The sequence below is a fragment of the Lynx rufus genome, unplaced genomic scaffold (assembly GCF_022079265.1).
Source record: "Lynx rufus isolate CCGP_SWC_20201006 ecotype Redwood Valley unplaced genomic scaffold, mLynRuf1.p SCAF_23, whole genome shotgun sequence".
Classification (NCBI taxonomy): Eukaryota; Metazoa; Chordata; class Mammalia; order Carnivora; family Felidae; genus Lynx; species Lynx rufus.
In genome coordinates this window covers 1,039,155-1,053,768 of record NW_025814838.1, presented here as the reverse complement: position 1 = coordinate 1,053,768, position 14,614 = coordinate 1,039,155, and the positions used below count along the sequence as shown (strand labels likewise).

The window sequence follows — 14,614 nt, the reverse complement described above, 5'->3', positions numbered from 1 at the left end:
CCTTCATTCCCAGCCCCAGGTGAGCTGGGTTCTGAAGGGAAGAGAAGGATCAAAGCCCTTCCAGTAGAATCAGAGCGTATTTTACAGTTTCCAACCTCATAATCAATGAACTTTAGAGCAGGGAATACCCATAGAGATTATCTCCCCATCCCTCTATGCCACCCATTGTACAGATGGGAGACTGAAGCCCAGAGACAAGAAGTGACTTTCCAGAACTCCGCACAACTCGGTCACAGGACTCTAGATTTCCTTACCAGGGCATACTAGAGAGAGGTCATTCTTCCTTTGCTTGAACCTTCATGTCAATTGCCTGTAAAGAGGGGCACCTGGGTGGCTCAGTCGGTTGAGTGTCTGACTTCAGCTCAGGTCATGATCTCACGGTTCACGAGTTCGAGCCCCGTGTCGGGCTCTGTGCTGACAGCTCAGAGCCTGGAGCCTGCTTCTGATCCTGTGCCTCCCTCTCTCTCTGTCCCTCTCCCCCTCACACTCTCTCTAAAAAATAAACGTTAAAAAGATTAAATTCCCTGGAATCCAGGAGACCTGACTTTTATTCTGGCTATGCTGAGACTCACTGAATAGCCCTGCGGACGACTCCTACATAATATAAGGTCCACAAGTGAAAGGATTTTTGTCTGTTAGGCCCTGATTTATCTCCAGCCCCTAGAACAGTCTCTGGCCCATAAGTGCCCAATAAATATGCATTGCATGAATACCGTCTAGAGGGTTAGGTAAGTGTCATCATGAGAGGCTAAAGTCTGAAACACAAGAACCACCAGCTTTATCTTTAGGTTCATGAAAGGCTAAAGGTCTGTCCACAGATATTTACTGAGGGCCCATACCGAACTAGGCACTGGAGATTCACGTACGAACAAGACTGTCATGCCCTGACCTCAAGAGCTCACAGTCCACTATAATGTGGAATGAGTGCAGATTTTTTTGTGGGCTTCAGAGGGTAGACCCTGATGAGAGAGATGTAAATGGCAGACTGCTCAATATAATACAGACACTTTTCTCAGCTTTAGTTGCCCTGAAATGGTCTCATGCTCGGAAGGTGGTGAGTGCAGCGGAACTGCAGTGTTCAAGCAGGGCGCCAGCCGCCCACCTGTGAGGCTGAGCCAGGAGCATGCGGGAGATTTGTCTTGGGTGAGGTCACTTTCCACCCCCAGATTCTCTGTCTACAAAACCCTGCAATTCTCTGACGCTGGATCTTATTATTTCCTGAATTTCAAGGTCCCATGATGCTAACAGCTCCGAATTTTAAGTTCTCTGCCCACGCCCCTGGGCGCAAAAGAAAGAATTCAGCAAGGGTCCTACCACCCACTGCCTCAAAGGGTCTCTGAGGATAGTCAGCAGACCCCTCCCCGCCTCGTGGAGGCTGGAGGGGCGTAGTTTCGGCGCCGGGGTGCCGAGGACTTCGTAGGGAGGAAGGGTATTCCAGCGATGGAGCCTACAGCGCCGAGACACGTGACAACCAAAGCGTCACGTTCTGTGGTCTTCGAGGGTGGGACCGAGCCGGTCATGTGACGCGGGGGGGGGGAGGGGCACCATGGCGTGATATGAGATGCAGGGCCTCTCAGATTACGTACCAATGACGCATTCCCACCCGGTTTGGCAACTAGATTTCCGTTGGAAGATGCGACGGTTCCGGCAAAGGGGGAGGGTTCTCACGTCCGGGCAGCTTTGCTTCCGTTCGGGGCGCTACAGCTTCCGACCTCCGCCTCTCCCTCTGGCGAGGAAGAGACGCGACCCCACGCGCATGCCCCGATCATCCCAGAGGGGCGGGGCCGAGGCTAAGGGAGAGGGAGGGGGGGAAAGAAAAGGGAATTCCAACCTGTGGAATCTTGGGGGTACCCAAGGTCGGCTTCTTCGCATTGACTGTGGATGGTACCTGGCACAGAGCCTCTGGTGGCTCGTGGGGAGCTTGGGGGTCCGCAGGGTGAGGGCGGAGGGGAGTGTCAGTGTCAGAGTGTGAGTGGGGTACGGGAGTTCTAAACTTAGTCTTGAGGCCCTCGGGTCTCCCGTGCCGGGGAAGGGAGCTCGGGCCGCCATGCGCGACAGGACCCACGAACTGAGGCAGGTGAGAAGTAGCGGCTGCAGAGTTGGGGACGGGCGGACGGGATGGGGTCTGGCTGGAATACAGGACTCCTGGTCTTAGGGGTAGGGAGGGGTGGCTGAGGGCTAGGAAAGGAAAGACCCGGAAGTCCGTGAGTCCTGCGGGGAGAGAGCAACAGCAGGGAACTGATGCCAGCAACCCCGGCCCTGGCAGGGGGATGACAGTTCGGACGATGAGGACAAGGAGCGGGTCGCGCTGGTGGTACACCCGGGCACAGTACGGCTGGGGAGCCCGGACGATGAGTTCTTCCAAAAGGTAAGAGGCTGGGGTCTCGGCCTGTCTTCACGAGGGGGCTGGATGACCCAAGGAGCAGCGCAGTCTGGAGTACCCCCGTATCTCCTTCAGCCCTCTTGGTCACCTTCCCCAGGTCCGGACAATTCGACAGACTATTGTCAAGCTGGAGAATAAAGTCCGAGAGTTGGAGAAGCAGCAGGTCACCATCCTGGCCACGCCCCTTCCCGAGGAGAGTGAGTGAAACCCGAAGCGCCAACGCATGTTCAGCCAGAGGGATTGTGGGGATTGTAGTATGATGCAGGTGGTGGCTAGGGAGGTTTGTTGAGATGGGGGCTACTGTTTGGGAGTCATGGCTTTCTCTTGTTCAGGTATGAAGCAGGACCTGCAGAACCTGCGTGATGAGATCAAACAGCTGGGGAGGGAGATTCGAGCGCAGCTGAAGGGTGAGCTCCTAAGACCTCAGACATCCTTCCCTGTGGTCCTGCCCAGCTCCTGGTATATCTGGGGAGTATGTGGCCCAGAGAGGCCAGTGATGTATCCAGGTCACACAGCAGGCCTAGGCCTAGAATCTTTGTCTCTTGGCTTCCAGTCCATAGTACTTTCCACAGCACATGCCTGCCTCTTGAGCTCCTTTATTTATAAGGAAACCACTTACTCCTACAATTCTTGCTGCCCAATGTGCACTCTTTGGACAGGCAGATGGGAGTTTGTCAAGAGGCCTCTGCATACCTGTGGGAATTCTCTGATGTATTGTGAAGAAAAATATGCTTTCTCCCATCAGAGGCTCAGAATTAGTCATTTATGATAAATTATAATTCCCAAAAGAATCTTGTAGAGATAAGCACCTTTCTATTGTATGGATGGGGTATGGTCCTGGCCCTGTGTCCTGGTCCCCACATGATTTTCCGAAGCTACAGGTCAAACCCCCTTCCCCACCAATACCCTGTGTCTTCCCACAGCCATAGAGCCCCAGAAGGAGGAAGCTGATGAGAATTATAACTCAGTCAACACAAGGATGAAAAAAACCCAGGTAGGTTTGTTATTCCCAGAGCTCAGACACTTTGCAAGTGTTCCTAGATCATTCGGTGGCAGAAATAAGAAGGAAGGACCCTTAGAGATCATCAAGTTCAACCTGATGACTTTCAAATGGGGAAACTGAGACTAAGAGAAAGAAAAAATTCACCCAAGGTCAAGACCCAAGGTCTCCTGACTCCCAATCTATCTAATATCCTGCTCTGGCTTCTCCATTCAAGTTTCAGGGTCCCCAGATCATGCCCAAGGACATGTTGGCTGCAGAAGCCATGCTTTCTAGAAACCAAGATGGGGAGTCAAACTTGAATAGGTGGCAAAGACATTATTCAGGTAGGGTTTGGTAGCTAATATCCCTGCCCAGGGAAGAAGAGGATATAGTCATAAATGAGTGGGAGGTTTCCTGCCCACGGGGCAGAGGATATCCCTGTCACATGGGACATCCTCTGCCCCATGGACAGAATTCAAGAAGTCAGGAAGAGGAACTTCCTTGGAAGGGGAAAGTCACTGAATCAATATCTTATTAACTCCTAAGATTTGAGGCGATCTAGCTGCCTCCCTCTGGGTACCCAATGAGGAGTGGTTTGGAGTTCCTGGAGGTCAGAGTTGGAGTAGGTGGGCCCAGAGCTCAGCACGGACCCCAGATTGAAGATAGAGTGGTTTGGGCATCTTGCAAGGGTGCAGCTGAAGGTTGGAGAGCAGATATGTTTCTGAGGAAGGAGCTCCAAGGAATGAGCACATGGAAGACAGCAGGGGAATGGACAAGGTGAGAGGACATTTCAGGAGGAGGCTGTGGTGGTCATTAGTGTGAGAGGCTGAGGGCCCAGCTGGACCTGTAAAGTCTGGGCCATAGGCTGACTTCCAGGTATACCAGCACACCTTTAGTCTAAGCAGTCAGGCTGGTGTTCAGCAAGCATTCACAGGTATGTATTGAGTGTCTACTGTGTGCTAGACTCTTTTCTAGCTGTTTGAGATGTAGCAGTGAGCCAAAGATCCCTATCCTCCGGGGCGCCTGGGTGGCGCAGTCGGTTAAGCATCCGACTTCAGCCAGGTCACGATCTCGCAGTCCGTGAATTCGAGCCCCGCGTCAGGCTCTGGGCTGATGGCTCAGAGCCTGGAGCCTGCTTCCAATTCTGTGTCTCCCTCTCTCTCTGCCCCTCCCCCGTTCATGCTCTGTCTCTCTCTGTCCCAAAAATAAATAAAACGTTGAAAAAAAAAAAATTAAAAAAAAAAAAAAAAAAAAAAAGATCCCTATCCTCCTGGAGCTCACATTCTGGTGGGGAGAGACAAACATCATAATAAAGCAGTACACTATTTTAGAATATAGTTAAGGGAAAAATTGAGGAGAAAAGGGATTGAGAGTGCCGGCAGAAAGCAGGTTGGTTTTAATAAGGTAAGAAAACTTTGTTCAGAAGGTGATACTGGAACAAAGATTTAAAGGCTCCTGTGGGGCACAAACATTCTAGGACCAAGGAGCAGTGAGTGCAAAGGCCTGAGGTAGAAGTGGCTTTGGTGGGAGAGGGTAAAGAGCCCACTGTGGTTGGAGGGAGTGAGTGAGGGAACAGCTGGGAAGATAAGGTCAGAGGGGAAATGGGGGAAGGGAAGGTCATATAGGGCCTTATAAGCCCTGGTAAGGGTTTTGGCTTTTGAGAGAAGGGTGGTTAAGGGGGCAGGCACTTGTACTTATGCTGTTTGCTCACTCTACCCGTGGGGATGCTGAGGCCAAATCCTCCTGGGGTGCCCAGCCTATATTCTCCATCCTTAGCATGGGGTCCTGTCCCAGCAATTCGTGGAGCTCATCAACAAGTGCAACTTGATGCAGTCGGAATATCGGGAGAAGAATGTGGAGCGGATTCGGAGGCAGCTGAAGATCAGTGAGTTGTGGTGTCTGGCCCACAGGGTCAGGTAACCTGACCCAGCTCTGAGCCTGGCCTTTTCCTTCGCAGCAAATGCTGGAATGGTGTCTGACGAAGAGCTGGAGCAGATGCTGGACAGTGGGCAGAGTGAGGTGTTTGTATCCAATGTGAGTGGCCACAGCCCGCTCCCTCTTCTGGGATTCCCATCTTCTCTGAGGCCTGGCCCTTTTTGATTGAGGGAATACTGAGGCCCAGAGGGGAGTGAATTAGCATGCCTAGAGTCACTCATCAGGGCCCTAGCCCCACTTCTAATCCCAAGGGCTGCCTGAAAGCTCAACTGGAACTTCTCACTTGCTGCTGATTTCCCTGTGACCCATCTGTCCATTCCTGTCCACTCCCCAGATACTGAAGGACACACAAGTGACTCGACAGGCCCTAAATGAGATCTCAGCCCGGCACAGTGAGATCCAGCAGCTTGAACGCAGTATCCGTGAACTTCATGAGATCTTCACTTTTCTGGCTACTGAAGTGGAGGTGCAGGTGGGCACCCAGGATAGCTGGCTGGGCTTGACCTAGCCCCGGGATGTGAGACCATGTTCAGTCAGAACCCCAGCTGTGGGGGCGCCTGGGTGGCTCAGTCAGTTAAGCATCTGACTTCACCTTGGGTTATGATCTCATAGTTCGGGAGTTCAAGTCCTGCATCAGGCTCTGTGCTGACAGCTCAGAGCCTGTGCTTCAGATGCTGTGTGTGTGTGTGTGTGTGTGTGTGTGTGTGTGTGCCCCTCCCCCACTTGTGTTCTTTCTCTCTCTGTCTGAAAAATAAATGGATAAACATTAAAAAAATAATAATAAAGAAAAGAACCCCAGCTGTGACTGTCAGCCCATCTCCACCCTTAAGCCTTTCTCCCTGAGGTTTTTATCTTCCTCCAGGCTGGGCCATGCCCCCAGGCTGGCCCTTATTTCCATCCTTAGCCATGCCCCAGAATTCCTTCTACCTCCACAGTTACCCAGGTGGCCACTCCTCTATATGCAGCATCTCACCCTATCCACCAGTTTAGCCCACCCCAGGTATAGCCCCAACCCTGGCTCCTCCTTCACCAATACAATCCACCCTTATACCTCTAACAGCTCTAGTCAAAGTTGTCTCACAGTGGGCCTTTGTCCTCAAATCTGTATGAGGTCGGGGTGGGAGGTAGCGTTCTTCTCCTGGCCCTGGTTGTATGGGGTGAGGTAAGCTTCCAGCGCTGTTGTGGAGGAGCTGACTCACTAGTGCTGCAGCCAATGCCCTTGTGTAGCTGGGAGTCATGGGGAAGGGATTTCACTCAGTAGGAGCACCAGGACCTGAAGGCTGGCCGGGATGAGGAGGCAGGGATGGGGAGGGCTTCACAGCTGTTGAGAGGCAGGCCTTAGAAGAATGGGCAAATTCAGACAGATTTACAAGGGGACAAAAGTTCACCCTCTGTGAAAAGGTGTGAGCCTCTTAAGGCACTTGGCTCCAAGCCACCACTGCAAATGAAGGTTTTACGGGTAAGGGAGCAGAGCAGGAGGGACCACATGATAAAAGGGGTCCTGGAAGCCACCCTCAAGAGTGTGGACTTTTGTCAGATGTGGTCCTGCCCCCGCATCTTTGTCAGTGCAGTGTTTTCTGCCAGAAAATGTCCTTCAGGCACCTGAACTAGGGTGAGCAAACAGGAGCCACTGGGCCCTCTACCCCCAGTTATCCCCACCTGCCTGAACCATCCTCTCTTCTGAGCAGGGGGAGATGATCAACCGGATTGAGAAAAACATCCTGAGCTCAGCAGACTATGTGGAACGGGGGCAAGAACATGTCAAGATGGCCCTGGAGAACCAGAAGAAGGCACGGAAGGTGAGCTTCCCTGTCCCCCTCGTCCCATCCCAGGCCCTGGGTGGCCTTCCCTTCCTTCCTGAGTGAGTTTCTCTGAACTCCTCCTCTCCCACAGAAAAAAGTTTTGATCGCCATCTGTCTGTCTGTCACTGTCCTCATTGTGGCAGTGATCATTGGTGTCTCCATATTGGTTTGAGAACATCGCACGTTCTTGGTGAGCTATTGTGGGCCTGCCCCCTGGCCTGCCTCATCCTGGGCCCCAGGCTTTCCTCCTCCCCTCAGACCCTGTTCTCCCTCCTTCCCTTGCAGGCACTAAGAGCACCAGGGACCCAGGTCTGCCTTCTCTCCCAGCAGCTGAGGGGGGAGGGCAGGACAGAGCCTCCAGCTGGACCCCCTTCCTCACATTGGCCCTGTGCAGAGGGGCAGACAGTTCTTCTGGGGTTGACAGCCACTCATTCATGGGGGCTTTCCCACTCAAACTGCAATGCCTGGGAGAGGGCCTGCAGTGTCCTCTTTGGCTGGAACACATGGTTTTGTAAGAAATTAAAAAAAAAAAAAAAGAGCTTGGAGACTCCCCTGTGCATGTGTGTTCCTGGAAGGGCTGTCCCAGGACCTCCAGGTATCCAGCCTCCCCTTTTCCTGGCCATCCTTGGGGCTAGACCCAGCCCAGGCAGACTCAGATCAGACTGTTCCAGGTGCTATGACCACAGCAAGCTGGTACTGCCCTCCTACTATCCCATAGGAACAGGTGGGGCAGGGAGGGGGTAACACCCACATCTGGCTCAGTATTGTTCCTGGGGAAAGACTACTGTGAGTACCTAATGCCAAAGCAGTGAAGCTGGGCCAGGCCACGCTGGGATACAGGTGAGATTGTGGGGCATCGGTGGGCATTCCTGAGGCTAAGAAGAAGCACTGTGAGTAAGCACCGTGTATCTGAGCTGTTGCTTCACATACAGTGAACAGGGAAAGGCTTGTCTCAGAAGGAGCGACATTTGAGTGGAACATTAAATGAGGAGGAGCCAGTTACAGGAAGAAGCAGGGGAAAGGTTGCCAGGCAGAAGGAGCAGCCCTGTGCCCAGAAAAAAGGATAGGCTTTGACATAGGAGTTCAGCTTAGAGAGCCAGTGACTCTAGATCAGCACACTTGGTTTCTATGTGGTTATGTGGCTAAAGCAGTAGAAGAGACAGAAGAGCCTGACACCTGGTTTCTAGGAGGCACCTAAACTCCAGACCCCAACTCTAAATTTCTAAGAGTTCCGAATCCCAAGCCTAGTTTCCGAAGCTGGGCATGGCACCCGTCCTCAGACACCTAGTTTCGTGGGTAAGCTGGCTTCTGGCTCTGAAGCCTGGTTGGAATGGGGCGGTGCCTGTCCCCAACCAAGGTCTGGGGGGTGGGTTCCAGCCGCCCTGTCCTATCCCATTTTCGATCCCACAGGTCCCTGCTGCTGATGACGCTGCTGCTCCAAGCCGCCCTTGCCCAGCCCATCTGGCCACAGTACCGCTTGCTTCGGCTACACACATATAGTTGCTGGGGTGACACGAGTCATGGAAGGGCTGGACGTGTGTCCCTCGGTGCAGTCTCATTCTCCGCCCCTGGGCCTGGCCTGGGGGAAGGAGCCGGGGGGGGGGTGGGGGGGTGGAGTGGGGGTGGGGTTAGGCCCCGATGATCCCTGCCTGCTCTGCCTCCATCCATCTGGGCTCCCGCCTGCAGCGCCTCCCGGTGGCCCTCAAGTGACCCTGGCGCGGCTGTTGCAAGGCGCCTGCGCCAGGTCCAGGTCCAAGCGTAAGCTTGGCTCTGAGTCTAGGAGGCGTGGCCTTGTGGGAATTGGAAGATGATTGGCCAGCGGAACTAAATGTTGTTCCTAAAGCGCATCGGGATTGGCCTGTTAGACGTCCTGGGGAAGTGAACACTGGGTATTAAACCACAATTAACCAAATGCTGATATGGGAGGGGCCTCAGCGAGTCCTCAGTTGCACCCAAAAGTGATTGGATCACAGGGCGTCGGGGGCATGATCAAAACTCTAACAGGCGGAGGGGCACGAACTAGTGAGTCTGGCTGGGGTAGTGAGTCTGGGACTTCTCCCAAGAAGGCGTGGCTGGGTCCCTCTCCCTCTTCGCTGAACTGGGCAGCTGTGCAAGTCTTGGAGGGTACCCATGCCTCCGTCCTGCCTGAGATCGTGTATCCCGTGTACAGATGAAGCCCTAGACATCTACAGGAAAGGTGTGCAAACACAATCTGGATGTCGGCTCAATGGGAAAACTGCGAGGTAGGACGGATCCTGCCCCAGTAGAAGACTGATTTGAATACGGGGCCTCTGGGTTTCCCTAATTCTCCCTCTCTTCCCCTGCGGCCTGCATCTTCAGCGGAACTCTGTCCTGTTGTTCGCCTTTGCCCACGCACTCACCTTTCTGCCTTCAGAGGAAAACTGCACGACCTGTGGCACCTACTGGGATCTGATAGGAGACTATCAGACCAAGGCAAAGACTGTGTCACATCTACGCAGCTGGGTAATGCAGCTGGGTATCCGTGTGGGGTATGTGACTTCTGATCGGTTTTGCTAGACGGCGTCACCCCTGAAAGCCTGTTTACCTCTCTGTCTCACCCAGGAAGCTGTGCAGAACCTCCTGAAAGAGGTAGCTAGATGGCCCAGTGAGGTCTCGGATGCTGGCCCGGTAGTTTGAACTTTTCCTGTGGGCTAGGGGACACATGGAAGGGTTTTGAACAGGTGAGTGGCAAGTTTGGGGCAAATCTCGCAGTCAGGTGGACCCATGCACTGGAGATTTCACTCCAGTGAAAATCCACAAGGTGGCTCTCTTGTCGATACCCTCTCCTGGGGAAAACTGAGCTCAGTGAGGAGGTAGGGGCAGATTTTGCGCTGAAGTCCTGTCTTGGCTGCTGTTCAGGGAACAGGGTCTTGGTTGAGTGCAGCTTTTCCAAATCCATCTTGCAGCATAGCTTTTCATCTATAGCTCTCCCCACTTATTGCCTCATTCACTCATCACTCAATATTTCATGGTTCAAATTACTAGGAAAAGAAACCTGACTGGTCTGGGTCAGGCTACTTTGACCAGCCTATATAAATTATCTACCTCGAGGGGTGCCTGGGTGGTTCAGTCGGTTGAGCTTCTGACTTTGGCCCAGGTCATGGTCTCATGGTTTGTGGGTTCGAGTCCCAGGTCAGGCTCTGTGCTGACAGCTCAGAGCCTGGAGCCTGCTTCGGATTCTGTGTCTCTCTTTCTGCCCCTCCCCAGCTCATACTCACACTCTGTCTCTGTCAAAAATAAATAAACTTAAAAACGTTAAAAAAAAATAAATTGTCTACCTCGAATCAAGACTTTGTCTTTGACCAAGATGTATGTGAAGTCTTACTTGGTACAAAACTGTGCAGCAGAGTGTGTATGAAGGAGTGGATGAACTCAGTGATTGACATTTCCGCAGCCCTGTGATAGATTGTATTATTGTTCTGAATATATACTGTCCTTCCTGTAGACTACTCACTGTAGGACTGTAGACATTCATATCCCACTTACAATAGGCTTAGGTGTAGCACTTGCTTTGGCCAATGGGATATGAGTAGAAATGTAAAGTATCACTTCCAGTAGAAGCTTTAAGTACCAGCAAGTAGTCTGGCATCTTGCCTTTTCTTTTCCCACTTGTGAACCACTGATATTTGGAGGCTAGTTGTTGTTATGTCAGAATAAGTCTAAAAAAAAAAAAAAGAACAAGTCTAAACCAACTGTCACAGAACTAGTACCCAGAGGTAGGGTATTACCACATTAAAAATGAACCTGAATTATATGGCATTGGCTTTGGAGCTGGGCAGTGGCTGATGAGGAAACCATCAGTGAAAGTTGGAAAGATGGTGACATGTGTTAGGCAGTGGTGAAGCATTTGGTTAAACTCTAAGCTGGAAATAACTAAGAATGTAAATGATGTCCAAATGAGCTTGGGGCTTTGGGGGGAAATTTTGAGAAAGAATACTAGTAGCATACTTTGATTGCCTTTGGATGCATTTGACAAGTTATTGTAAGAAAGAGATGACCTAGAAAATAATTGGCCAGTTTTTAAGCAGAAATGGAAGAGAATATAGAAACTTCTGGGCAGGTGGTCTACATTTTTAGCCAGTGAAAGATACGACTGATAAGGCCCTTAAACCACAAAGTGATTAAAACTCATCTTTGTGGCAAGGGTATGGCTCTCGTGCCTTTTGTAAAAACCTCTGACTTGGTCAAAGTGGTTCCCAATAAAGCCTTTCAGTTAGTCAAGATGATTCAGAGAAGAGAGTTTAAGAGTGTAATTCTCCCAAAGGAGTGAGTAGGCTCCATTTGCTTACAATTAAGTCTAAAGAGAGAGGCATGTCTGAAAAGAATTGGTGGGTTTGGCAGTTGGCCCACAAGTGACTGGAATCCAATAGATAAGAAGCCTCTTTCCCTCCTCACAAAAAGGCACTATCATGGATTTTTAAAAGACCATGAGTGTTTAAGACCTTGAGGGCTCCCAAATTTCTATGGGCATGAAGGAGGCAGAAAGCTGCTTTGCCTCAGAAGGGCATAACTTCCAGTGTTTTCTCAAATGTGGCCAAGGAGAATAAATGGGAACGGATGAGCTACTTAATGGGAACTAGGGAATTAATCCCAGAGAGCAGTCCCACTCTCAGGAAAAGTGGGGGGCCTTTGCAACATCTGCTCAGCAAGGTATTAGAATTACTCTGGGCCAGTAAGTGCTGTGTGTCTTTGTCCTTCTAATTTTCTTTTTTTTTTTTTTTTAATTTGAGAGAAAAAGAGTGCCTGCATGCAGGGGGTGGAGGGAGGGTCAGAGGGAGACTGAGCGAATCTCAAGCATGCTCCACACCAGCATGGAGCCCAACATGAGGCTCAATACCACGACTCTGGGATCATGACCTGAGCGAAAATCAAGAGTTAGATGCCATCCAACTGAGCTATCCAGGTGCCCCTCTCATTCTTCTTTCTAAATGGGAGTGTTTACTGCCATTATCCTGTCTCTGTTCCACTTCATATGTTGAATGTGTGTGAGGGGGTGGGGGCAGAGATAACTTGTGAGGAGGGGGAGAAGGAGGAAGGGGGTGAGGATTTTTGGTTTATAGGTCTCTGGATCAAGAGAAGCCACCTCTGGACCTGATATAGAGACTATTAGAGGTCCTGCTCTTGATTCTGATGCCATGATTAGATGGGTCATTTGGGTGGTCTCCTCTGGGAAGGATGCATATTTATTTTGCATGTGGAAGAAACACAAAGGTCATATTTGTGACAAAGAAGGCAGACTAAGAAGATTCCACAATTGTTCAAAAACATTCATTAACCCTCTTTATGGGGTCCCACCATATGAAGAGATTATATATACCTACTCTGCTGACATCAGCTTTGGGTATGTGGGGCTTGCTTTTGGCAACGGAACTTGAGTAGGAGCAACATGTACCACTTCCAAGAAGAAGCTTTAAGAGCCATCAAGACATCTGCCACCTTTCTCCTCTTCTTTGTCTTAAAATTCCAGATTGAGGCTGTTCCTCCAGACTGGATTCTGGAAGGAAGATGATATAGAACAGAACCACAGCTGTCCCATGGAAGATGTTGTACAACATCCTCCGGCGCTTCCCAAGTGAAATTGGAAATTGGCCCCTGTACACAGAGGGCAGGGGAAATCAAACAAAAAGACAGGGCCACTGCAGATTGGTAAGTGGGAGGTTTAATAAGGAAGGGGACTTAGGGGCACCTGGCTGGCTCAGTCAGTGGAGCATGACTCCACTTGATCTTGGGGTTGTGGGGTTGATCTTGATCTTGGGATTGTGGGGTTGATCTTGATCTTGGGGTTGTGGGTTTGAGCCCCATGTTGGGTGTGGAGATTACTTAAAATCTTCAAATAATAATATTATTATTAAAATAAGCAAGGGAAGTTACATGCAAGTTGGTCTTGGGCAGCCACCAAATGAGTAGATCTCTGCACCTCCCACCAAATATGTTTTTTTGTACCTCCCACCGAATCTTAACCTTTTTTTAAATGTTTTTATTTATTTTTGAGAAAGAGTGAAGAAGGGAAGGGGGAGAGAGAGAGGTAGGCAGAGGATCTGAGGCAGGCTCTGTGCTGACAGCACTCATGGACCGTGAGATCATGACCTGAGGTGAAGTTGGATGCTTCACTGATTGAGCCACCTAGGTATCCCCAAATCTTAAAAATTTATATAGAGGCATTGGGGCACCTGGCTGGCTCAGTTGGTAGAGCATATGACCCTTGATCTCAGGGTCATGGGTTCAAGCCCCACATTGGGTGTAGAGCCTACTTAAAAAAAATGTTTATATAGAGGCCTTAAGTGGATTCAGTCATGTGTACCATCCACATGGTCTCAACAACACAGTGCTTTCTCAGGGCTGTGTCCTTGGGGCAGCCTCTAGGGGCAGGGAAGGCAAGCTGAATGTACACTCCAAGGAAGGGGAGCCTTTGATTGTGAAGGCGCAACTCATCAGTCAATTGACAGTCACATCCTCTTGATGACCTCCCCCAACAGAGGACATGGAATATGAGTGAGAAAACACATTTGTTGTGCGCCACTGAAATTTTGGGATAGTTGTTACTGCAGCATAATTTGATCCTAGATGACTGATAGAAGCTCCCTCAATTTTGCAGAGACTCTCTATTCAGTTCTCCTTTCCTATCTCCAAGACAACTGGCATACCAAAATGAGCGTGGTGGTGCTACAAGGTCTGAGGCTTTGCCCCACAAATGGCACTATTACAAAGGACTTGTTCAAAAGGAAAAAAGAGAAAGTAAAACCCAAACTTCCCTTAAGTGTATGGATGTCTGCCCTCCCAAGAAGCCCCAACATAACGGATAGTAAGTGGAAATTCTGTGTTTGTGAATGGGTACAGCTGCATGAAACAGAGACGCAAACTAACCATGGCATGACGTCATCAGTACCCATGAACAACAACAACAAAATAGTAAATTATTTTATTTATCTTGTTATTCCTTCTCTGGGATATTGCCCTCACCCACATGATCTAAGATGGTCCACCACCACTTTCACAGTTTAGTCCTTGTGAAGGAGGAAAGTGGAGGGGGCAGCTTGCCCTTCACCCTTAATTGCAGAAGTCGTACCAATAATTTCTGCTCTAATCCTATTGGCCAGAATGTAGTCACATGGCCAAGAAATATAATCTTCATCCTGGGCAAGCTTTTTGTCCAGATTAAAGTTCTAGGGGAACTGGGGAACTATTGCCAGGAAACAAGCTAACTTTAGAAGGATGAATATTGGGGGGGGGGGCGTCAGCAGTTACAGCCACACACTATGAGAGTTAACCCATCCCAACTATATTAATTTCCTATTACTCCTGTTACAAATTACCACAAACATAGTGGCTTAAAGCAACACACATTTATTGTTTTATGGTTCCAGAGATCAGAAATCCAAAATCAGTTTCACTGGGCTAAAGTCAAGGAGTTGGCAGGGCTGGCTCCTTCTGGAGGAACCTGTTACTTGCCTTTTTCAGCTTCTATTGGATGCCTGTATTCCTTGACTTGTG

At 50.2% G+C, this 14,614-nt stretch overlaps 1 protein-coding gene across 1 annotated transcript; it reads left to right on the top strand.

Moving 5' to 3' along the window:
• The first annotated feature begins 1,684 nt into the window (after positions 1 to 1,684).
• On the top strand, positions 1,685 to 8,698 carry STX4 (syntaxin 4). Its single transcript, XM_047087497.1, has 11 exons — positions 1,685 to 2,077; positions 2,267 to 2,368; positions 2,481 to 2,580; positions 2,716 to 2,790; positions 3,307 to 3,377; positions 5,142 to 5,250; positions 5,323 to 5,399; positions 5,635 to 5,772; positions 6,989 to 7,099; positions 7,194 to 7,292; positions 7,388 to 8,698. Exons 1-10 carry the CDS (start codon positions 2,048 to 2,050, stop codon positions 7,272 to 7,274), a joined length of 894 nt encoding a protein of 297 aa, XP_046943453.1. The 5' UTR covers positions 1,685 to 2,047; the 3' UTR covers positions 7,275 to 7,292; positions 7,388 to 8,698.
• The last annotated feature ends 5,916 nt before the right edge of the window (positions 8,699 to 14,614 follow it).

Coding starts and splice junctions, on each gene's coding strand:
- STX4 (XM_047087497.1), top strand. CDS start 2,048: ATGCGCGACAGGACCCACGAACTGAGGCAG. Junction 3,378..5,141: donor CAAGGATGAAAAAAACCCAG/GTAGGTTTGTTA, acceptor CTCCATCCTTAG/CATGGGGTCCTGTCCCAGCA. Junction 5,400..5,634: donor GTGAGGTGTTTGTATCCAAT/GTGAGTGGCCAC, acceptor TCCACTCCCCAG/ATACTGAAGGACACACAAGT.